Here is a 24,686-nt window from a genome sequence, read left to right on the forward strand (position 1 = left end):
TACAAAAAATAATATTACCACTGGCTGCTTCTAATCTAGTGGTGGCTGGAGATTTCAATGCTGTAATGGATCCGATAATGGATAAGAGTCCAAGTAAAATATTAAAATCACTAGGTTTAGATAATTTGGTTCAATCTTGTGATTTAACAGATATATGGCGTATTCTTCATTTTAATGATCGGGAATTTTCCTTTTGTTTGCAAGTGCATAATTCGTTTTCAAGAATTGATTATATATTTGTTTCAAATAAAATAGCTCAGAAAGTGAATAAAGCCATCATAGATCCGATAATTTTATCTGATCATGGTGGTGTTTAGATTGAATTACAATTGGATGAGCAAGTGGAGGCAAAGCCGATTTGGAGGTTTGATAATGCTTTGATTGCAGATCCAAAATTTACTGATGAGTTTAAATAAAAAATGAATGAGTTTTTTCAAATTAATGATTCTGGAGAGGTTAATATAGAAATGGTATGGGATGCTTTTAAAGCAACCATGAGAGGATATATTATTTCATATTCAGCATATGTCAGAAAACAACTGAAGAGACAATTCTATGATTTGGAAAAAGAAATTAAAATTTTAGAAAAAAAATTAGTGGATAGGTGGGAGCAGAAGACATTGCAAATTTTGTTAAAATCTAAAGCCAAATACAATGAGTTATCTTCAAAGCTTGTTAGCGAGGATTTGTTTTATCAGCAAGCTCAGTATTATGGACATTCAAATAAGGCTGGAAAATTATTAGCAAATTATCTTAAGGCAAAAAAAAAGGAGGACAAAAATTGTTATAATAAAAGATAATAAAGGGGATTCATACACTAAAAATGAGCATATTTTAAAACAGTTTCTTGCTTTCTATAAGGATCTATATTCTTCAGAAAATTATAGAAATAAAGAACAAGATGGTTTAAACTTTTTAAATTTATTTGAGGGTCCAAAAATTCCTGAACATATAAAAGGAAGTTTAGAAGAACCTATATCTCTAAAAGAGTTAGAAGCATTGAAGTCTCTTAGAGTTGGATCCACTCCAGGTGGTGATGGGTTTACAGTGGAATTTTATAAATCATTTCAAAATACTCTTTTACCATATCTGTTAAATTTGTATAAATATCAACTAACTAATGGTTGTATTAAAGGTACTATGGCAGATTCAGTGGTTATTGTTTTACCAAAACCAAACAGAGATCCTACTTTGGTATCAAACTATAGGCCTATTTCATTAATAAATGTAGATGGGAAAATTCTTGCTAAAATAATGGCGTTAAGATTGGCAAAAGCTCTCCCATACATTATAGATACTCATCAAACAGGATTTGTTGCAAGGAGACATTCTTCACATAATACTAGGTTGGCGTTTCATACTCTAAATTTAACAAAAACAGTAAAAGATCCGACGTTTATGGTCTCTCTAGATGCAGAAAAGGCCTTTGACAGGGTAGAATGGAATTTCATGTATCAGGCATTGGATTGGTTTGGGGTGGGATCTGGGTTCATTCAAATGATTCAAACGCTGTATAGTTCCCCTGGTGCAAGATTATATATTAATAATAGTTTATCAGATAGATTTGACTTGCGGAGGGGGGTTAGACAGGGTTGTCCCTTGTCTCCTTTGCTTTTTGATGTTGTTCTGGAGCCCTTGTTAATTGCTATTAATCAAGCAAAGGGGATACAGGGTATTCCCTATTCAAACTGGGAATATAAACTTTCTGCTTATGCAGATGATATTTTACTTTATTTGAGGAATCCAGAGACCACCATACCATGCTTACTTGAATTGATAGAAAGATTTGGAAAATTCTCAGGATATAAGATTAATTGGAGTAAGTCTGAAGTTTTACCGCTTAATGTTCACTGTGTCAAAGGATTATTTGATTTTGTATGGAAGGATGAGTGACTAAAATATTTAGGTATATTAATTAAAAATAATGTTGATGATACAGTAAAGGAAAATGAAAAACTTTTACTTAAAAAAGTTACAGAGATGTGTGAAAAATGGAATCCATTGCATATATCATGGTGGGGGAGAGTTCAAACTATTAAAATGATGATATTGCCTGTAGTTTGCTATCAAATGAGTATGATACCAGTTTTTTTTCAGGGATCATTTTATAAAAAGTTAAATGGTATTCTTACGAAATTTGTTTGGTTGGGTAAAAGACCAAGAATTGCTTTAGTATCTTTACAAAGATCAATTATGGAAGGAGGGTTAAATTTTCCAAATTTTTATAGGTATCATCAAGCCTATATTCTACGTCAGGGTATGTATTGGATCCTCCCAGAGCTCATGGAGAATGTCCCAGATTGGTTATATTTGGAATGGCGGCTCCTGTTTCCTTTTCATTTGGTTCATTTGCTTAGTATAAAAATACCTAGAAGATATAGAGAAGATAAAATATTTGTTGACACATGGAAAACATTAAGGTATGTTAGTAACATGTCACCTATTCCAATTGCTAAATCTTTACACCAATCCATTTGGGTAAACTCCAAGATCAAAATTGGCGGAGCGCAAATCGTTTGGAAGCAATGGATTATTGGGGGTTTTCGTACCTTGAATGATGTTATATTAAATGGATCGCTGCTTAGTTTTTCACAATTGCAACACAAATTTGGTCTGAATAAAAATCAAAGTTTTAAATGGTTGCAATTGAAGCAGGCTATTCAGGAGGGGTTCCCTGAATGGAAGACTCTTCATAATCAATATAGTTTAGAATTCCTTTGCTTTCAGGCGGATTTCTTGGGTCACCAAGCCGCACAGTGGTGTAAATTATTAAGTGAATATTTGAATAAAAAAAAGAAAACTGGGTTGAGGGATATTTGGAGCATTGAGATAAAACACCAAATTTCGGAATCTCAATGGCCACGAATTTGGTCTTGGAGAATAAAATCAACAATGTCGGCATCAATGAGACAAACATGGTTGTTTTTGTTGCATAGAGTGTTTTGGACCCCAGTTCGTTTACAGAAAGTAGATAATTCTAGATCTAATAGATGTTGGCATTTTAAGCAAGAAGCAGGGACGTTAGATCATTTAATTTTTTTCTGTCCTTGTATAAATGTATTCTGGAAGTCAATCTGGCCCCAAATTAATTTGCTATTAGAAAATCATGTAGCCCTGCCCTATGATACAATTTTATTTGGCACTTCAATGAGATATAAAAGTCAAATTTCAGGATCTAATAATAAATTATTATTAATATTAACGGGAGTTGCCATCCAGCACATAACTAGGAACTGGAAAGATTATAAAAGTCTGAATTTTACATTTTGGTGGAATACAGTGTGTTATATATATAGAATGGAAAAAGCTATTGCATTACAGAATGGGAATTATAAGAATTTTAAAAAGATATGGGGGCCATTAATGGAATATTCAAATGATTTGGCACCTTTACAAGATTGATTGAATATATAATGAAAGAGTTAGAATATGATAATGATTGAAATATAGAAGTGGGAGGGGATTGGGTGGGATATTTTACAACTTGATAAGATATATGAGTAAGAATGTACAAGTGATTGTGTATAATATATTGTATAAAATTGTAAACTTGTTGATTGATGGAAAAAATGAATAAAGAAGTTTAAAAAAAAAAAAAAGAAAATCGCACTGAGTTCCAGGAGATTGATGTGTCATAGACGGTCTGCACTTGAGTGCCTTGAGTGCGTAGACCATCCAGATGAGCCCCCCAAGCGTAAGTCAAAGAGTCGGTCGTGAGAACCTTCTGATGGGGGGGGCATGTGAAACAGCAAACCTCTGGAGAGATTTGAAGAGAGCATCCACCAGCAAAGAGACTGAGTCAGAGCAGGAGTGACCTGGATGTGTCGAGTCAGAGGGTCGTATACCTGCATCCATTGAGATGCCAGGGTCCACTGAGGAATCCTGAGGTAAAGTCTGGTAAAAGGAGTCACGTGTACTGTAGAGGCCATGTGGCCCAGAAGAACCATCATAAGTCTTGCCGAGATGGACGGGCGAGAGGACACTAAATGACAAAGATGAAGAAGAGCATCCAGACGCTGAGGGGGGAGGAACACTCTGAGTTGGATAGTATCCAGAACAGCTCCAATGAAGGGAAGAGTCTGGGAAGGTTGCAGATGAGATTTCGGAAAGTTGATCTCGAACCCCAGACTCTGCAGAAACCAGATAGTCCTCTGGGTCGCCAGGACGACTCCCTGAGACATGGAATCCTTGATGAGCCAGTCGTCCAGGTAGGGAAACACCTGAAGACCATGGTTCCTGAGCGCTGCGGCCACCACAACCAGACACTTGGTGAAGACTCTGGGTGACGATGCCAGGCCGAAAGGGAGCACTCAGTATTGAAGATGAAGATGTCTCACCTGAAATCTGAGGTATTGACGGGAGGCCGGATGGATGGGAATATGAGTGTAGGCCTCCTTGAGATCCAGAGAGCATAACCAGTCGTTCTGCTCGAGGAGGGGATACAGAGATGCCAGGGTCAACATGCGAAACTTTTCCTTGACCAAATATTTGTTGAGCACCCTGAGATCCAAAATAGGGCGCAGATCGCCCGTCTTCTTCAGAACAAGAAAGTACTGGGAGTAAAACCCCTTGTTCTGTTGAGCCAAAGGAACCGGCTCGACAGCCCGGAGTTGCAACAAAGCCTGAGTTTCCTGAAGAAGAAGGGCAATCTGGGTCAAGTTGGAAGGATACTCTCTTGAGGATGTTCCGGAGGAACTTGATGGAACTGAAGAGAGTATCCCTCCCTTACGATGGAAAGGACCCAGAGGTCGGTGGTAATAGTCGTCCATCGATGGTAAAAAGAGCTCAATGAATTGCTTCTCAAGTAAGGTCTGGAACGAAGCCGGCAAGGTGGGATCCGCATCAGCACTGGGACCACCTGCACGGGCTTCGCGCCCCTTCGAGGCAGTGTGAGAGTGCTTGAGCTTAGAAGCCTTGGGCACTTTAAGCCCCACCGGAGGTATAGGCTGCTGCGCTACCTGACCTGAGGAGACAGAGGAAGACATCGCAGCCTGCGTCGAAGATGGAGCTGGCACAAATGAAGCAGGTTTGATGAGGCTCGGAGCAGAAGATGTGGAAGCCTGAGGAGCCTCAGGCGAGGCAGCTGGGGAAGCACCCTTCGATGACGACAGCTCCATTGAAGTCTCCCCGGTGAACAACTGCTCCCACAAGAAGCAACGACGTTCGAAGGCACGGTCTGTAAGTGTTGAACAAGGCCGGCACGATTTCGGAAGGTGTTGAGGCCCGAGACACTGAAGACAGCGTCAATGAGGGTCCGTCAGCGAAATCGCACGCTGGCACTTGATACACTTTTTAAAACCGGAAAAGCTCCGCCGCAAGATCGAAGCCGCGGGGCTGCGGCCACGTGGCCTGTCCAGTCGAACGGATGGAAGAAATTTTTTTAAACAATAAAGAACACCAAAAATCAGCGATTAAGTGAAAAATAACCCCAAACCGCAGACTTTAGAAGGCACAAGTGAACAAACTTCACGCAGAGAGTTGAAGACGGACTTCTCAGCTCCGCGGAAAAGTAAGAACTGAGGAGACGTGCCCTGTGCTGGGTGGGAAGGCACTCGCGCATGCACGGTGCGGGCGACTCGAAACTTCGAGTTTCATCAAGCAAGACTGCTTGTGAGGTGTCCACATCGGGGCTCCGTTGGATCACTTCACCCACTAGTGAGAATACCTGCCTGCTTGTCCTGGGATAAAGAGTTTTACCTCATGCAAAGTTGTCATTTCTTTAATAAGAAATTAACTATTTTTTCTGCGGCCCTCCAAGTACCTACAAAACCAAAATGTGACCCCACTAAGGGTTTGAGTTTGAGACCACTGGTTTAACCTATTTACTGAACAACACCTGGTGAAGTCATTCACCTCTGTCCTCCATCACCATTAATGGGACAACCTACTCCACATCTTTGGTAACTAATGATTCTATGGACATTCCAGACTTTATTTCATATGCTAGGCATCCACTCCCTCTTGGTATGGGGAACGAGACCTTTCACAAGCTGCAGAATTTCACAGAACCCCATGCCTACATTGAACTAGAGAATGACACGGTGGCGGTTTACCTGCGGCCACCGCATTTTAGCCGCGGGTCACCCGCCGAAAACGGGGAAGAAAACTAGCAGTCGCTGCAGCGACGGGGACAAGGCCATTCACCGCCCGCGGGGCGGTGAATGGTCTTGTCCCCGCAGTGAGGCATGAAGGATCGCGCGGTCCCCGAAGCTCACACCCGCCTGCCCAATCGATTCTAGTGTTTAGCCAGCTCTCTCCCTTCTCCTCACCTTAGTTTGTAGATTTTTTTTTTCGGCGACCCGCACGCGCGGCTGCTCAGTGTTCAATCTTCTGCTCTGACGCAACCAGAAACAGGAAGTTGCAGCAGAGCAGAAGATTGAACACTGAGCAGCCGCGCGTGCGCGGCTCTCTGATAGCGTGCGGGTCGCCGAAAAAGAAAATCTACAAACTAAGGTGAGGAGAAGGGAGAGAGCTGGCTAAACACTAGAATCGATTGGGCAGGCGGGTGTGAGCTGCGGAGACCGTGCGATCGCTAGTGTTCCCGGCTCAAATTGGAAGGAGGGAGTGAAAGGGAAAAGGATTCTGGGCCAAGGGGATGAAGTCGGAAAGAAAAACCCACAGCAGGAAAGAAAGGGAAGGACTGGCAGGTGAGCCAGATGCTAGAAGCAGGGGGGGGGAAGAAAGAGGGAAAAAAGCTAGATGGGGTTGAAAAGAAGAGACACACTGGTATGGAAGAGGAAGATAGGGGAAATCTGGACACAGGAAGGTAACAGAAAGAGGGGAAATTATGTGCATGGGGCATAGGGACAGAGACATAAAGGGGACATGCCATGGGGATGGTATATGGACACAGGGGGGGCAATGACAGATACATAGGGGAGATATTAGAAATGGAGAAAATAGGAGCACAGAAGCGAGATGGTTTGTGGGGATGGGACAGGGACCGAGCTCGCAGGCTCCAGTGGCTTGCACAAATTACATTGTAACGTGCCATGAAAATAAGAGGGAGGAAGGTAGATAGATAAGCCACGTGAGAGGAGCTGAAGGGTAGTAGAAAGGAACAGATGGTAAAGGAGGGAAGGAAGGATGGTGGTGGAAAGGAATAGGACAGACATTGAAGGAGGGTGGAGAGGAACAGACCCCGAAGGGAAATGTGGAAGACAGAGTGGGAAGAAGACAGATGCCAGACTATGCGGGAGCAGAGGGAAGAAGATGGGTGCTAGACCAATTGGGGGGGGTGGGGGTTAAGGGAGAGGCACAGTAACAGCAAATGGAAGACGCAGAGAGAAGACACACAGTGGATGGAAGGAATTCAATGAGAAGATGTGGAAAGCAGAAACCAGACAACAAAGGTAGAAAAAAAAATTATATTTATTTATTTATTTTTTGCTTTAGGATAAAATAGTATATTAGTTGTGTTGATAAAAATTTATAAACAAAGCCCTGCCAGCTGAACATCTCTTTCTCTAGTTCAGCAGCAGGAACTTTGATTTATAAGAAAGGAATAAGCTAAATATTACAGTACTAAGGCTTATATGGATGCAGCGGGGACGGTGACGGTGACGGGGCGGTGAATGGGATGGCAGTGGCGGTGACGGGGCGGTGAAAGGGATGGCGGTGACGGTGACGGGGCGGTGAAGGGAACGGCGGTGACGGGGCGGTGCAGAGGATGGTGGGCCGGTGACGGGGCGGTGACGGGGACAGATTTTTTCCCCGTGTCATTCTCTACATTGAACAACTTAAGAAAACCTCCACAGGAATGAATCACACCGTCACTTTTGAAAATGGACAGATTGCACAAACTGTTGAAAATTTGCTACAAGGCACTCGTGTCTCAGTTTGGGAGCTCTTCTTTGGGTATTCACCCACTGCAAATCATGTCTTTAATGTTTTAATTCACCCTATAATTATCTTAATTATTGTACAAATTTTGCTATGTATTGTTATGATTTTTCTTTGCTGTAAAATGAAACATGTACATTTCTCTACAACGCATATCCCACAAAGTTATTCCTAGCTTTTAAGACAGTTATACATGAATTTTCAGTATCTTCTCTAACACTTGCTAATTTGGTTGATTTGGCATGGCCTATTATATTGCATATCAGGGTCAGATATAATATATCCCATACTCATGGCATCTTGGTACCTTTATGCCTGAACCTCCTGAGAAAGCTTCCAAAACCTTACATTTGGGGGGCTAAACCTTACAGTGGGTGACCTCCAAGCTAACTAGAATGGGATGGTGGGAGTGTTGGCAATTCAGGAGAATAAATTTTGTAACACTGCCTGGCCAAAATGGCCATCCCATCTGGAAAAAGCATCCAGATAATAATGAGAGGTGAAGGTATGAACAGAGGACCAAGTGGCAGCTTTACAGATTTCCTCAATAGGAGTAGATCTAAGAAAAGCTACTGATGCTGCCATGGCTCTGACTTTATGGGCTGTGACTTGACTCTGTAGGTGCAGTCCAGCCTGAGCATAGCAGAAAGAGATGCAAACAGATAACCAGTTGGAAATGGTGCGCTTGGAAATCGGATGTCCCAACTTGTTTGGATCAAAGACGACAAAAAGTTGAGGTGCAGATCTGTGTGGCTTAGTTCTTTGCAAGTAGAAAGCTAAAGCACGCTTACAGTCCAGAGTATGAAGAGCTGTTCCTCCAGGATGAGAATGAGGCTTTGGAAAAAAACACTGGAAGTACAATGGATTGATTGAGATGAAATTCTGAAATCACTTTAGGTAAGAATTTAGGATGAGTACGGAGGACCACCTTGTCATGATGGAATACTGTGAAAGGTGGGTCTGCAACTAAAGCTTGCTGACCTTGCGAGCAGACATGAGAGCAATGAGAAAAATCACTTTCCAAGTGAGATATTTAAGATGAGCCGAAGCCATTGGTTCAAAAGGAGGTTTCATCAATTGAGCAAGAACAACATTGAGATCCCAAACCACTGGAAGAGGTTTGAGAGGTGATTTGACATTGAAAAGACCTTTCATAAATCTGGAAACCACAGGATGAGCAGAAAGGGGTTTCCCTTCGATTGGATGATGAAAAGCAGCAGTTGCACTGAGATGGACTCAAATGTATGTGGATTTGAGGCCTGATTGAGACAAATGGAGCAGATAATCGGTGCAGTGGTTAAAGCTACAGCCTCAGCACCCTGAGGTTGTGGGTTCAAATCCACGCTGCTCCTTGTGACCCTGGGCAAGTCACTTAATCCCCCCATTGCCCCAGGTACATTAGATAGATTGTGAGCCTGCCGGGACAGACAGGGAAAAATGCTTGGGTACCTGAATAAATTTTTGTAAACCGTTCTGAGCTCCCCTGGTAGAACGGTATAAAAAAATATATACAAAATACAAAACTGAAGATAAGGAGGTAGATTGAGACTCCTTGTGATGAATGGTGCACCAAGCAGAAAATCTAGTCCATTTCTGAATGTAACATTGTCTAGTGCAGTGAGCCTAGACAATGTTACAGTGTGAGCCTTCAAAATCGCTCTGAGTTCCAACAGATTGATGCGACACTGACGATCCGTGCTGGACCAATGGCCTTGAGTACGGAGACCATCGAGATGAGCCCCCCAAGTGTAGGTCGAAGAATATGTCGTGAGGACCTTCTGATGAGGGGGTGTTTGAAACAGTAAACCTCTGGAGAGATTAGAAGAGAGCATCCACAAGTGGAGAGACTTGTCTCAACGAAGGAGTCATTCTGATGTGTTGAGAGAGTGGGTCAAAAGTCTGACTGAACCCACTGAGATGCCAGGGTCCACTGAAGGATTCTGAGGTGAAGTTTGGCAAAATGAGTCACGTGAACGGTAGAAGCCATGTGACCTAAAAGAACCATCATGTGTCTTGCTAAAATCGAAGAGAGGGAAGACACTTTGGGAAGAAGACTTAACTGATTTGCTCAAGAACAAGGACTTCCCAAGTGAGGAAGGTTTGATTAAGGTCGAGGACGAAGGTGGGAGCCCCGTAGAAGACTTGACCGGAGCCGAGGTCGAGATCGGGGTTAGTGGATCCATACCGCTGAAGATTTTCTTCACCTGAACTCAACATTTAATGTCAAGGTTGAAGGGTAGCACAGCGGGCACACGACTCTTGAACCTGTGACCGGCCGGGACAAAGACTGAAAAATAGCCACAAAGAAAGTTCATAATTTTTTTTTAAGTAAAATTAAAATGAGCAAGCAACACAGCGACTCTATCATAAAAAGAACACAAGCTGCGGTGAGAGAAGGCACAAAGTAGATTGAGTCTAGCGTAGAGCGTCGAAATAGGACTTCTCGGCTCCGCGGAAAACAGAACTGAGGAGATACGCACCCTGCTTTGGGCAGGAAGGTACTCACACATGCGCAGAGCAGCAGTCACGAACTTTCTAAAATTCTTCAAGCAAGTCTGTTTGCAAAGCTGTCCGCATCCGGGCTCCGTGGATGACGTCCCACATGTTGAGATAGGTTGCCTGCTTGTTCTGGCATAATAGTCCTTACGAATGGGATGTTCCAAAGCAGTACCCATTAAGGGTGGGACTCCCGAAAGGCCAACACCACAACACATTCACCGAATACCATGAACATCCACATGGTAATGTCTGACAAAGAATACATAGAAGACCAAACTGCAGCCTTGCAAATATCCACTGGAGGCACTAGAGAAGACTCGGCCCAAGAAGCTGCCTGATCCCAAGTGGAATGAGCCTTGAGAAATTCTGGAACAGACTTTCTTCAGAAGATAAGCAGAAGCAATAGTCTCCTTAGTCCAGTGTGCAATAGAAGCCTTAGAAGCGCCATCCCCCTGACGAGGACCCACGAGAAGGACAAAGAGATGATCTGATTTCCTGATCTCCTGGATTCTCTGCACATAAGAGTGAAAGACCCAACCGACATCCAACTTGTGCAACTGTCTTTGCTCAGAAGAGCCCTCCCGGCTACCCAACACCAGGAGAACAACAGCCGGATTGACATGAAAAGGAGAAACTACCTTTGGCAGAAAAGAAGGAACAGGCCTCAAGACAACCTGCTCCCTAGAAAACTCTAAGTAGGGAGCCCTACAAGAGAAAGCCTGCAGCTCAGAAACACATCTAGCTAAAGTAATGGCCACCAAGAAGACCACTTTAAGAGTAAGGTCCTTCAAAGAGCAGTTGACCAATGGTTCAAAAGGAGGGCGCACTAGAACTGACAGAATCAGATTCAGATCCCAACATGGAACAGGGGGCTTGAGCAATTTGGCCGCCTGCAAGAAGAGAATCACATCAGGAATAGCAGTCAAATGCTGACCTTTCAACAACCCACGAAAGGCTGACAAGGCCGCAAACTGAACCTGGAGAGAAGACCAAGCCAGTCCCCTATCCAGGCCATCGTGCATGAACTCTAAGATGGTAGGCAAGGAAGCGCGAAAAGAGACCACTCCACGTGCATCACACCACTCCTCAAATAGACGCAAAACCCTCACATAAGCCCGAGAGATGGAAAGCCTCCGAAACCCCGAGAGTTGAGATCACTTTATCTGAATAGCCCTTCTTACCTAGGCGATCCTGTTCAAGAGTCAAGCTGTAAGACAGAAGGGACTCGGACTGAACATTGGAAAGGGATCCTGAGTCAGAAGGTTGTCCAAGAGAGGCAGAGGAAGATCAGCCACCAGATGCCTTAACAGATCCGCGTACCACAGCCACCTGGGCCAATCTGGAGCCAACAGAACCACAAAGCCCGGATGGCAAATTATGCGGAGAAGAACTCTGCCCACTAATGGCCATGGAGGGAACACATACAACAGCCCCTCCATTGGCCTTGGTTGAACCAGAGCATCTAGGACCTCGGCCTGACCGTCTCTGCGACAACTGAAGAAGTGGGGTGGTTTGGAGTTGACACTTGTGGCCATCAGGTCCATGAGGGGCTGACCCCAAGTCTGCACTATCATCTGAAAGGCCACTGGGCTTAGACACCACTTTCTGGGATCTAGCACGTGAAGACTTAGGAAGTCTGTGTGAACATTCTCCACTCGGCTATATGGGAGGCTGATATTTCCTGAAGATGAGACTCCGTCCAGACCATGAGCAGAGCCGCCTCCTGTGCCACCAAAGTGCTCCTGGTGCCCCCATGATTGACATAGGCCACCATCGTGGCATTGTCCGAAAGAACCTTGACTGACTTGTCCATCAGAAAGGACTGGAAGGCTAACAGCACCAGACGGATGGCTCTGGTCTCCAAGACATTGATTGATCAAGAAGCCTCCTTCGTGGGCCACGTCCCCTGAGCTGAGTGACTTAGACACTGAGCTCCACAACCGAGAATACTGGCATCCGTGAGCAGCACTGTCCACTGCGGCTGGTCCAGACTCGCCCCTTGTACATGATGGGAGGTCTGGAGCCACCAATGAAGACTGCACCGAGCCAAGCCTGGAAGCGGAACAGGATGATCCAGACTGATCTAGGCCTCCGTCAGATCTAGAGAGGTCAGAAACTCCACCGGCTGAACCACCAGAATCACAGATCACAGAGTTTCCATGTGGAAGAAAGGCACATGAAGATCCCTGTTGACCCCCTTCAAATCGAGGATGGGCCGAAAGGTCCCTTCTTTCTTTGGCACCACAAAGTAAATCAAGTACCAACCTGTGCCCCACTCCTGCGGGGGAACTGGAACCACCGCATGGAGATCCAACAATCTGTGAAGGGTGTGGCGAAAGGCCTGCTGCTTCCACGCCACCTGCAAGGGAGAAGCGAGATAATGATCTGGCAAGGAATGGGGAAAACGCCAGATCACAGCCGTCCCAAATCACCTGCAGAACCCACTTATCGGACGTGATGTCTGTCCATTTTGGTTAAAAATCCAATAGCCGGATGTCCACCGGAACCAAGACAAGAGCTGGCAAGGAGTCATTGGGCAGGACGGGTGGCAGGGGACCCTACGGGAGCGCTACCCGCACCCTGGCAGGCCCCCCGAAAGGACTGCATGCGCTGGAAGAACCTGCCTCTAGAGAGCCCAGGAGACTGAAAAGAAGCAGCCTCTTGACCAGGCTGGAAGTGGCAGAAATCACGCCCACTCCCACAAGCAGCACCTATCCTCAAGCACACAAGCAGCACCTATCCTTGAGCACATGAGGTACTTTAGAATCAGTGAGTCTGAACCAACTTGTCCAGGTCCTCACCAAACAAGAAAGATCCTTTAAACAGAAACTTAGTTAACTTAGCTTTGGATGCCGAATCCGCCGACCAAACACGAAGCCACAAGGTACGGCGAGCTGCCACTGCAAAAAACGACGACTTGGCAGAAGCTCGCCAGAGGTCATACATAGCATCTGAAAGATAAGATGCATCCAATTCAAACTTTGCCACCTCGCACTTTAGCAATTCCCAATCTTCAGATTTACTGTCAAGCACATGCTCAGCCCAGCGAAAACACCGCCCGAGCCACCAGCTCGCCACACATCGCCGCATGGACCGCCAGAACTGTCACATCAAAACTGTTTAAGGAGGGACTCCAACTTACGCTCCTCCGGGTCCTTCAAGGCCACACTGCCCTTGTTAGGCACGGTATGCCTCTTAGAGATGGCTGAGACCACTGCGCCCTCCACAAGCGACTTCAGAGTGTCCCTATCCCCTTCAGGAATGGGATACAAGCGGGCCATGGAGTGCGTAAAATGAAAGGGAGCTTCCGGCACCTGTCACTGTGTGAGCATAATGTCCCGAATATCCTGATGCATAGGAAAAGTGTGGAAAGCAGAGCGGACCCCCTTAAGCAAGGGGTCCACCGTATGCGGGGGCACCAATACGGTGTCCTCAAAATGCAAAATCGAGGAGATCTGAAGAATTAGTTAATGAAGCTCTTCCCGCTGAAAAATGCGCACCACAGAAGCATCTTCGCCAGCAGGGGGGTGCTCGAACCCTTCGCTGGCAGATTCCGACCCCCCAAGAGGATCCTGGAAATCTCCCCAAGGGTCCAGGTCCTCATCAATAACATCTTGCTCTTCTGGGCAAAAATGCTCATCCCAAGAAACCCTTGGGCACTTGGACAAGAGAGGAGTAAAGGGGGGGGGGCAAAACCGGGGATGATGTCGAGGGCAACCCCCCCACCGGACACGGAACCTCCAGCCGCCAGCACATAAGCTTTAGAGAGTGCATAAATTCAGGGGAAAAAACCCTTGGCGGCCCCAAGGGACTCCCTGCCCCAGCAGGGGACCCTTCCATATCTAACCCCTGTTATTTCCAGAACAGGGGGAAGGTCATCTGAGGTAACAGAAATTAAGGAGGAGCTTCCTGCCGAAATTGGACCTGAAACCGCCAAAATCGGAGCTCCTGTGGCTTGTCACTTCTGAAAAGCCTGGAACTTTCCTGACACTAGGTCGAGGAACTGTCCGATGTGAAAAGGGAATCCCCAGCTGCTCCGGCAATCAGGGAATCCTTTTCACCCTGATCGTCGGCTGGGGAACCCTCCACCTGGGGGTCGGGGGAAGCCCAGGCTTTCTCGTGATCCGAAGCCGACTTGCGAGGTATATGTGGTGAGGTGCCCTGGCTGCTGGCAACTGATGCCGATGAGACTCTCCCACCGATCTGGTCTGTACAACGCTTGCACAGGCCGGCCACGAGTACCTCACGTCTGGAGCACAATGAGCATTTTTTCCCCTTTAAAAGTGCTGACTGTGCTGAAAAACGCCCTAGCTGTAATTAAAGTGCTGGCTAGATGAGAAAAACAATACAAACAGCAGTTTTAAAGGGAATTGAGCCCTTTAGACCGGCACACCTCAGGATTATTTTTCCACTTATTCAGAAGAGACTCCACGGCTCTCAAAGCAGGAAGCCTGACCAACCAGGGAGCCAAGCTGCCAGCTAAGGCACCTCTACAAAAATGTGGGGAGGTGGAGGAAGGACCCAGCACGAGACCCACTGAGTTTAATACCCCTGAAGTTGGACGAATCCCTAAACAAGACCAGTCCAAGCTCTATCTGGCACAAAAGGGGAACCCAGGAGTCCAAAACAAAATTCCAACAGTACCAGTCTACCAGGCGTTACAGAAATGTGATTTTCTATCAGCCAGGGGATGTCGTTAGAAAAGATATAAGAACATAAGTTTTGCCGCTGCTGGGTCAGACCAATGGTGCATTGTGCCCAGCAGTCCACTCACACAGCAGCCCTTAGGTCAAAGACCAGTGCCCTACTAGAGTCTAGCCTTACCTGCGTATGCTCTGGTTCAGCAGGAACTTATCTAACCCTTTCTTGAATCCCTGGAGGATGCTTTCCCCTAGAACAGCCTCTAGAAGAGTGTTCCAGATTTCTACCACTCTCTGGGTGAAGAAGAACTTCCCTTATGTTAGTACGGAATCTTTTCCCTTCTAACTTCAGCGAGTGCCCTCTTGTTCTCTTCACCTTGGAGAGGGTAAAGAATCTCTCTTTCTCTACTAAGTCAATTCCCTTCAATATCTTGAATGTTTCAATCATGTCCCCTCTCAGTCTTCTTTTCTTAAGGGAGAAGAGGCCCAGTTTCTCCAGCCTCTCGTTGTACGGCAATTCCTCCAGTCCCTTAACCATTTTTGTCGCTCTTCTTTGGACCTTTTCGAGCAGTACTAGGTCCTTTCTCATGTATGGCGACCAGTGTTGGACACAGTACTCCAGGTGGGGGCGCACCATGGCTCGTTACAACGGCATGATAACCTTCTCCGATCTGTTTGTGATCCCCTTCTTAATCATTCCTAGCATTCTGTTTCCCTTTTTCGCCGCCACCGCACATTGCGCGGACGGTTTCATTGTCTTGTTTACAAGTACTCCCAAGTCTCTTTCCTGGGGGCTCTCTCTGAGTACAGTACTTTATATCCTGTATTCGTGCATATGATTTTTGTTACCGACATGCATCACCTTGCACTTATCCACCTTGAACCTCATTTGCCATTTTGCGGCCCATTCCTTGAGTGTGTTTATGTCTCTTTGTAGGTCTTCACAATCCTTCTGTGTCCTCACTACTATATAGCTTTGTATCGTCCGCAAATTTAATCACCTCGCTTGTCGTACCAATTTCCAGGTCATTTATAAATATGTTGAAGAGCACGGGACTGAGCATCAAACCTACGGCACTCCACTCGTGACGCTTTTCCAGTCTGAGTACTGTCCATTTACCCCACTCTGTTTCCTATCCGCTAACCAGTTTCTAATCCACATGAGTATTTCACCCTCGATTCCATGGTTTGCAATTTTTCAAAGCAGACGTTAATGGGGAACCTTGTCGAACGCCTTCTGAAAATCTAGATAAACGATGTCGACCGGGTCATCCTTGTCTATCTGCCTATTTACCCTCTTGAAAAAGTGCAGTAAATCTGTCAAAGTCAGATCTTCCTTCGCTGAAGCCGTGCTGGCTGGTCCTCATCAAATTGTATCCATCAAGGTGATCAATGATGCGGTCCTTTATCAGCGCCTCTACCATCTTTCCCGGTACTGAAATCAGATTCACTGGTCTGTAGTTTCCTGGATCTTCCCTCGAATCCTTCTTGAAGATTGACGTATCATTCGCCACTTTCCAGTCTTCCGGAATGTTTCCCGATTTGATCGACAGATTGGTTATTAGTTGAAGCAGTTCAGCTATAAATCCTTTCAGTTCCTTGATTACTTTCGGGTGGATGCTGTCTGGTCCCGGGGATTTATCGCTTTTAAGCCTATCAATCTGTCTGCATACCTTTTCTAGACTGACCATCGACCCTGTCAGTTTCCCTTCTTTACTGCTCTCGTATCAAACTGCTACTTGGGATTCCAACCTTCATTGATTATTTTCCACTTCCACATCTTATATGAATTTTAGAAAACTGTTAAAAATTTACTTATATGCTAAATTCTTATAATTGGAAGTCTATGTAAACTTCTTTCACTGCTTGATGTTTAGCTTTTCTTTTTGCAAATTGATAACCACAAGGATCCACAAGGTTTTGCGGTATATAAATGTTATGTTAAAGCAAAAGTACAGCACAGAAGTCTGAAAAAATGGAATTTAAGTTGTCGTTATAATAAAAGGCAACTTCAGTCAATGAAATACAAGGGAGGAAATAGAAAATACTCACTCCTCAGTGAAATTTGGAAAAATAATTCCAAAAACATAGCAATGAAATCTAGAAATCACCTGAACAAAGAGGGGACCTGACTTCTGAATAGCCTCAAGCAAGAAGAGCCACAGTAACAAAAAAAAAAACAACAACCCAAAAACAACCCCCCCCTCCCCAAACCAAACCAAACCAAACCAAACCTCAACCACCACCACCCACATTTGAATGGCCTGTGGTAAGATATATATTAGCTACAGATGTATCTGTGTATTTTCTGGCATCAATTTGGGAAGAAAACAGTGTACAAACATACCCATGGGAGCAACTCTTTTTAACCTGAAGCCCATGCTTACTTTTAGCCACTGTGAAGGGAGTATTTTCTTTTCTTTTTTAATTTACATTTTTATTTTTCAAAATAAATATACAAAGTATACAAATAATTATTATAAATATGCAAATATACATATATATAAATATACAAAAGATAACTTAAACATGAAACAGACTAGTGTACGTATCAGTTAATAAGCGGGAAGATAGTATTATTTATAAGTCAATACAACCAGTGTCTCATGTCAACCAAATCCAGCAGGGCCAGTACATATAATTTCAGCTGAGAGTACCGTATTTTCGCGGATATAACGCGCGCGTTATACGCGTTTTTACCTACCGCGCATACCCCTCGCGCGTTATATGCCTGAGCGCGGTATACTAAAGTTTTTAAACATAGTTCCCACCCCGCCCGATTCACCCCCCCAGCAGGACCGCTCGCACCCCCACCCCGAACGACCGCTCGCACGCGCTCCCACCCGCACCCACGATCGGAGCAAGAGGGAGCCCAAGCCCTCTTGCCCGGCCGACTCCCCGACGTCCGATACATCCCCCCCCGGCAGGACCACTCGCACCCCCACCCCGAAGGACCGCCGACTTCCCGACAATATCGGGCCAGAAGGGAGCCCAAACCCTCCTGGCCACGGCGACCCCCTAATCCCACCCCGCACTGCATTACGGGCAGGAGGGATCCCAGGCCCTCCTGCCCTCGACGCAAACCCCCCTCCCCCCCAACGACCGCCCCCCCCCAAGAACCTCCGAACGCCCCCCCAGCCGCCCCGCGCCCCCCCTGGCCGACCCCCACGACCCCCCCACCCCCCTTCCCCGTACCTTTGGTAGTTGGCCGAACAGACGGGAGCCAAACCCGCCTGTCCGGCAGGCAGCCAACAAAGGAATGAGGCCGGATTGGCCCATCCGTCCTAAAGCTCCGCCTACTGGTGGGGCCTAAGGCGCGTGGGCCAATCAGAATAGGCCCTGGAGCCTTAGGTCCCACCTGGGGGCGGGCCTGAGGCACATGGTCGGGGACCATGTGCCTCAGGCCGCGCCCCCAGGTGGGACCTAAGGCTCCAGGGCCTATTCTGATTGGCCCACGCGCCTTAGGCCCCACCAGTAGGCGGAGCGGACCATGTGCCTCAGGCCGCGCCCCCAGGTGGGACCTAAGGCTCCAGGGCCTATTCTGATTGGCCCACGCGCCTTAGGCCCCACCAGTAGGCGGAGCTTTAGGACGGATGGGCCAATCCGGCCTCATTCCTTCGTTGGCTGCCTGCCGGACAGGCGGGTTTGGCTCCCGTCTGTCCGGCCAACTACCAAAGGTACGGGGAAGGGGGGTGGGGGGGTCGTGGGGGTCGGCCAGGGGGGTCGCGGGTCGGCTGGGGGGGCGGTCGGAGGTTCTTGGGGGGGGGCGGTCGTTGGGGGGAGGGGGGTTTGCGTCGAGGGCAGGAGGGCCTGGGATCCCTCCTGCCCGTAATGTAGTGCGGGGTGGGGTTAGGGGGGTCGCCGTGGCCAGGAGGGTTTGGGCTCCCTTCTGGCCCAACTACACAAAGGTACGGGGAAGGCGGGTGGGGGTGTCGTGGGGGTCGGCCAGGGGGGTCGCGGGTCGGCTGGGGGACGGGCGGAGGTGCTTGGGGGGGGGCGGTCGTTGGGGGGAGGGGGTTTGCGTCGAGGGCAGGAGGGCCTGGGATCCCTCCTGCCCGTAATGTAGTGCGGGGTGGGGTTAGGGGGTCGCCGTGGCCAGGAGGGTTTGGGCTCCCTCCTGGCCCGATATTGTTGGGGAGTCAGCGGTCCTTCGGGGTGGGGGTGCGAGTGGTCCTGCCGGGGGGGGATGTATCGGACGTCGGGGGGGGGCATCAGGCTTTCAGGATGGGGACAGACCTTCAAGGGGGGACAGGACTTCAAGGGGGGACAGTGCACGGAAAGTCAGGGGGGGTGAACGGAGAGTCGGGACAGCGCACGGAAAGTCAGGGCGGGCGAAAGGAGCGTCGGGCATCATGCGCGGTATACCCGTGAGCGCGGTATACAAAAGTTTTTGTACATATCATCGTGATTTCTGCGCGCTATACCCGTGTGCGCGTTTTACACGGGTGCGCGTTATATCCGCGAAAATACGGTATACGTGAAAAGAATAGAAGAGAGTTCCCAATGAGCATCATACTAAGCATCCCAAGTGACTTAATTAACTGACAACAAGTGACTCTAAATATATTTTATAAATATTACATTGGTATTACATTGAGATAATTTTATGTCAACGGTCCAAGTCACAATAAAGTTGAACAGGTCTCCATACTTTGAGAAAAGAACTAATAGAATGATGTTTTTCAGCTATTACACTTTCAAATTTGTTGGTTATGCATACAGTGTTCCACCATAGATAAGTCCTTCCAACAGTGCAAGATGTTTTTAATAGCCACGAAAAATAAGATGTTAAGTAAACGAGCACTGGGTTCGGGCATAGAATATGTGAGACTATGTTGTCCAAGAATAATAATTTTAAGATTTAAGGGTTCATTAATATTTAGAATGGTGTATATAGTGCTTCAGACTTTATTCCAATACAATTTAATATGTGAGCATTGGTATAACATGTGCGGCAGTGTACCTTCAAATTCTCCACAGGACCAGCATAGATTGGAACCTTCTTTGGAAAATTTAGCGAGTTTATGTGGCGTCCAGTGGGATTGATGTAATAGAAAGTATATTGATTGAAGGACTGGAGCCGATCTAATAGATTTGAATACTGTGGTCCACACTTTCTGCCAAAGCTCATCATCAGCGGAAATGTCTAAATCTGGACGCCATGCACTCATTGTTAGTGATATAGACACAGGTGAAGTTTGTCTCAATAAAGTGTACCATTTAGAGACAACACCTTTAAGAGGAGCTATAGTAATAATATTTTGAAGGAGATCAGGTATTGGTTTCAATTTTATAAGTTCCGGAATTGAAGCACACAAGATTAAATTTATCACACACTTCTTCAAAAGCCAACCATCAATTATTACATAAAAGATCTTGCAGTGTCCAGATATCATATTTTTGCCAAATAGGCCAATTCAAGGCGATGTTATTGATCTTAAAAGTGTCATTGCTCCATAATGAAATCAATGTGGTGTCTTTCCATTTGATTTTCATAATGCTATCAAAATGTAATAGAACCTTATATGTTGAATGGAAAATACAATTATATTTTTTCAGAGAAGAGGATATTGACAGGATGCAAGCAAGATTGCTGGTACCATATAAGATTTTTTCCAGAGACAGCCAAGAGGGGGGTTAGATGTAGTTTTATTAAGAAGCCATAATAAGCCCTGACGCATTATGAAGGCTTGATGATATTTTAAAAAAGGGAGTATTTTCTAATAGGTGGTTTACCAGGGTAAATCATTGAGAGCTGTTTTTAAAAGTTTTAGTATCAATAGGAATGAAATAAATAGAAATCTGAGTTTTCCAGAGATCTTCAGATTTTAAAATTAGTATTATTTTGAAGCAAGTTCTACCTAGATTAAATAGAGTAATATTTTATTATGACATTTCCTTCCAATCAATTAAAAGTGCTACGTAACAAATGCAATACTATATTTTGTAACCTAGGCCATAATGCCCTCACCACATGCTGCCTTACCGCTCCAGTCTTGCTGTTGTCTGTATTGCAGTCTGGAATAATTTTAGACAGCTGGACTATCCAGTTATTGATTTTGTCTCTTCTTCGTCGTTCCACTAAATATATAAAAATATTTTCAAAATATCCTCTTGTGTTTTTGATTAGCTTCACATTGCATACATTTTATCATTAAAGATTTTAACCAACACAAAGTCCCTCCTAATGCACCTCAATTCTACACCTGAAGCACCTCTTGATACTCTAGCACTAGGATTTTCCCACCCTGCTTTGCTGAAGTACCACACAACCACCCTGGAAAAACTTCTGTTCCAGGACCACCTCTGCCAGGGCACCTCATGCCTTTCCCCCTCATTCCCCACTAATCGGGTACTAAGAGGTCCTTTTATCAAGCTGCGGTAGGGGTTTAACGCACGTAATACCGCGTGTTAAACCGCCTGCCGTCCTAGCTGCTAAGCCTGCATTGAGCAGGCATTAGTTTTTTAGCCGGCCGGGGGGTTAGCCTGTGATGAAATGTCCGACGTGCTAACCCCACTAACGCGGCCTAAGAGTCTCCTAAACATACCTTCATTGTGCTGTGCTCTTCTCCTTTCATCTCGTGGTGTTCTATTTCCATCCATTTTTCTAATTTTATGATTTGAGAAAAAAAGAAGAAAGGTAGTATTCTTAAACTGTTTATTGAACACCAAATATTAAAATCTTAAATGTTATCTATTTTATTGCATTGTATTGTTTATTTATTATTCGCCTTACACAAAGTGAAGGACAAATGAACAGACATAATATATACCATTACAAACAACAAATCATAAAAAAATACAATACAAACATAAAACAGTCAACAGCGATTATCTTCAACATACACAGCATCCTCCCCACAACCACAACAGACATATTTTTTAGCCATATTTCATTTTACAAAAAATGCATATTCCGTATAGAAATTAAGGTAAGAAGGTAAAGCAATGTTACTTACCGTAACAGTTGTTATCCAGGGACAGCAGGCAGCTATTCTCACTAGTGGGTGATGTCATCAGACAGAGCCCCGGTACGGACGTCTCACAAGCACGTGTTGCTTGTAGAAACTTAAAGTTTCTAGATGCCCGCACCGCGCATGCGCCGGTGCCTTCCTACCCGGAGATCCGGGCGTGTCTCCTCAGTTCAGGTAGCTAGCCTGAGAAGCCAACCCAGGGGAGGTGGGTGGGACGTGAGAATAGCTGCCTGCTGTCCCTGGATAACAACTGTTACGGTAAGTAACATTGCTTTATCCCAGGACAAGCAGGCAGGTATTCTCACTAGTGGGTGACCTCCAAGCTAACCTCAGTGGGATGGAGGGGGAGTTGGCGACTTAAGAGAATAAATTTTTCAATACTGTTTGGCCAAACTGTCCATCCCGTCTGGAGAGGGTATCCAGACAATAATGTGAGGTGAATGTGTGAACCGAGGACCAGGTGGCAGCCTTGCAAATTTCCTCGATTGGTGTTGATCTGAGGAATGCTACTGAGGCTGCCATTGCTCTGACCTTATGGGCTGTGACCTTACAAGGAAGTGATAATCCAGCCTGGGCATAGCAGAAAGAGATACAAGCCGCCATCCAATTAGAGATGGTGCGCTTTGATACGGGTCTTCCCAACTTGTTAGGATTGAAGGAGACAAAAAGTTGAGGAGTGGTTCTGTGTGGCTTGGTGCGATCCAGGTAGAAAGCCAAGGCACGTTTGCAGTCTAGAGTGTGAAGGGCCGATTCTCCGTGGTGAGAATGAGGCTTAGGGAAGAATACTGGAAGTACAATGGATTGGTTGAGATGAAATTCGGAGACCACCTTAGGCAGGAATTTCGGGTGAGTGCGGAGGACCACCTTGTCATGGTGGAATACTGTGAATGGTGGGTCCGCCATCAATGCCTGGAGTTCGCTGACTCTGCGAGCGGACGTAAGGGCTACAAGGAAAAGCACTTTCCAGGTGAGATACTTCAGAGGGGCCCTGTTGAGTGGTTCAAACGGGGGCTTCATGAGGTGGGAAAGGACTACATTGAGGTCCCAAACTACTGGGGGTGGTTTGAGAGGAGGGTTAACATGGAAGAGTCCTTTCATAAATCTGGCGACCACCGGATGGGCCGAGAGGGGTTTCCCTTGTAGAGGCTGGTGGAACGCCGCAATAGCGCTCAGGTGGACTCGTATGGATGTGGACTTGAGCCCAGATTGAGATAGGTGTAGGAGATAGTCCAGCACGGAGGATAAGGAAGCTCGCTGAGGTTCCTTTGACTTAGAAACACACCATGAGGAGAATCTGGTCCATTTCTGGGAGTAGCATTGTCGAGTGGCGGGCTTCCTGGAAGCTTCCAAGACCTCCCTCACTTCTTGTGAGAATTGGTGAGGGGTTACGTTGAGAGGAACCAAGCTGTCAGGTGGAGAGACTGCAGGTTGGGATGAAGTAGTGATCCTTGATGTTGAGTAAGTAGTGAAGGAAACACTGGAAGTGGTACTGGTTCCCTGCTGCTGAGTTGAAGTAGGAGGGAGAACCAAGGTTGTCTGGGCCACCGAGGAGCTATTAGAATCATGGTGGCCCGTTCGAGTTTCAGCTTGACCAGAGTCTTCTGGATCAGCGGGAATGGTGGGAACGCATATAGAAATCGTTTCCCCCAGTTCAGTAGAAAAGCATCTGCCTCGAGGCGATGAGGAGTGTAGATCCTGGAGCAAAACTGAGGCAGTTTGGCGTTGTGGGGAGCCGCAAAGAGGTCTATCTGAGGCGTCCCCCATTGCGTGAAGATTTGGTGAAGGGGGTTGGAATGGAGAGTCCATTCGTGCGGTTGTAGCAGACGGCTTAGTTTGTCTGCTAAGACGTTGTTCTCCCCCTGGATGTATACTGCTCTGAGTAGGGCGTTGTGGCGCACCGCCCAGTCCCAGACTCGTAGAGCTTCCTGGCAAAGGAGGGCCGAGCCCGTGCCTCCTTGCTTGTTGATATAATACATGGCGGCCTGATTGTCTGTGCGAATGAGGATTACCATGTCGTGGAGTCGGTGTTGGAAAGCTTGGAGCGCATTGAAGATGGCTCTGAGTTCCAATAGATTGATTTGGTGTAGTCTTTCCGCACTGGTCCAGAATCCTTGGGTGCGGAGACCCTCCAGGTGGGCCCCCCATGCGTAATTCGACGAATCGGTTGTGAGAACTTTCTGATGGGGGGGAGAGTGCATCAGCAAACCTCTGGATAGATTCGAAGAGGTCATCCACCAAAGTAGAGACTGCCGAAGAGCAGGTGTGACTACGAAGCGTTTGGACAGTGGATCGGATGTCTGATTCCACTGTGATGCCAGGGTCCACTGGGGGATCCTGAGGTGGAGTCTGGCAAAGGGTGTCACGTGTACTGTGGAGGCCATATGGCCCAGGAGCACCATCAGTTGTCTCGCCGGTAGGGTTTGGCGAGTAGCCACCGACTGGCAGAGATGAAGAAGAGACTCCATGCGTTGCCGGGGCAGGAATGCTCGGAGTCGGGTGGTGTCCAGGACCGCTCCGATGAAGGGGAGGGACTGGGTGGGTTGTAGATGAGACTTGGAGAAGTTGATCTCGAAGCCCAAATTCTGGAGGAAGTAGGTTGTAGCCAAGGCCGCCGAAGTGACCTCTGGGGCTGACGGGGCCTTGATGAGCCAGTCGTCGAGGTATGGAAACACCTGTAGACCCCTGTCCCGGAGTGCTGCGGCCACTACCACCAGGCACTTTGTGAAGACTC

General features: G+C 46.5%; 1 protein-coding gene across 2 annotated transcripts in view; it reads right to left on the reverse strand.

Moving 5' to 3' along the window:
• The window catches only part of USF2 (upstream transcription factor 2, c-fos interacting), a 292,290-nt gene that overhangs the window by 11,806 nt on the left and 255,798 nt on the right, over nt 1–24,686 (reverse strand). For both annotated transcript variants that reach the window (XM_033914828.1, XM_033914829.1), the window contains exons 7-8: nt 21,530–21,588; nt 20,968–21,062 (exon numbers count right to left, since the gene is read on the reverse strand). In XM_033914828.1, the coding sequence (XP_033770719.1) occupies nt 20,968–21,062; nt 21,530–21,588 (154 nt within the window). The remainder of the gene's footprint in view (nt 1–20,967; nt 21,063–21,529; nt 21,589–24,686) is intronic.

This window comes from Geotrypetes seraphini, chromosome 11 (genome assembly GCF_902459505.1).
Source record: "Geotrypetes seraphini chromosome 11, aGeoSer1.1, whole genome shotgun sequence".
NCBI lineage: Eukaryota > Metazoa > Chordata > Amphibia > Gymnophiona > Dermophiidae > Geotrypetes > Geotrypetes seraphini.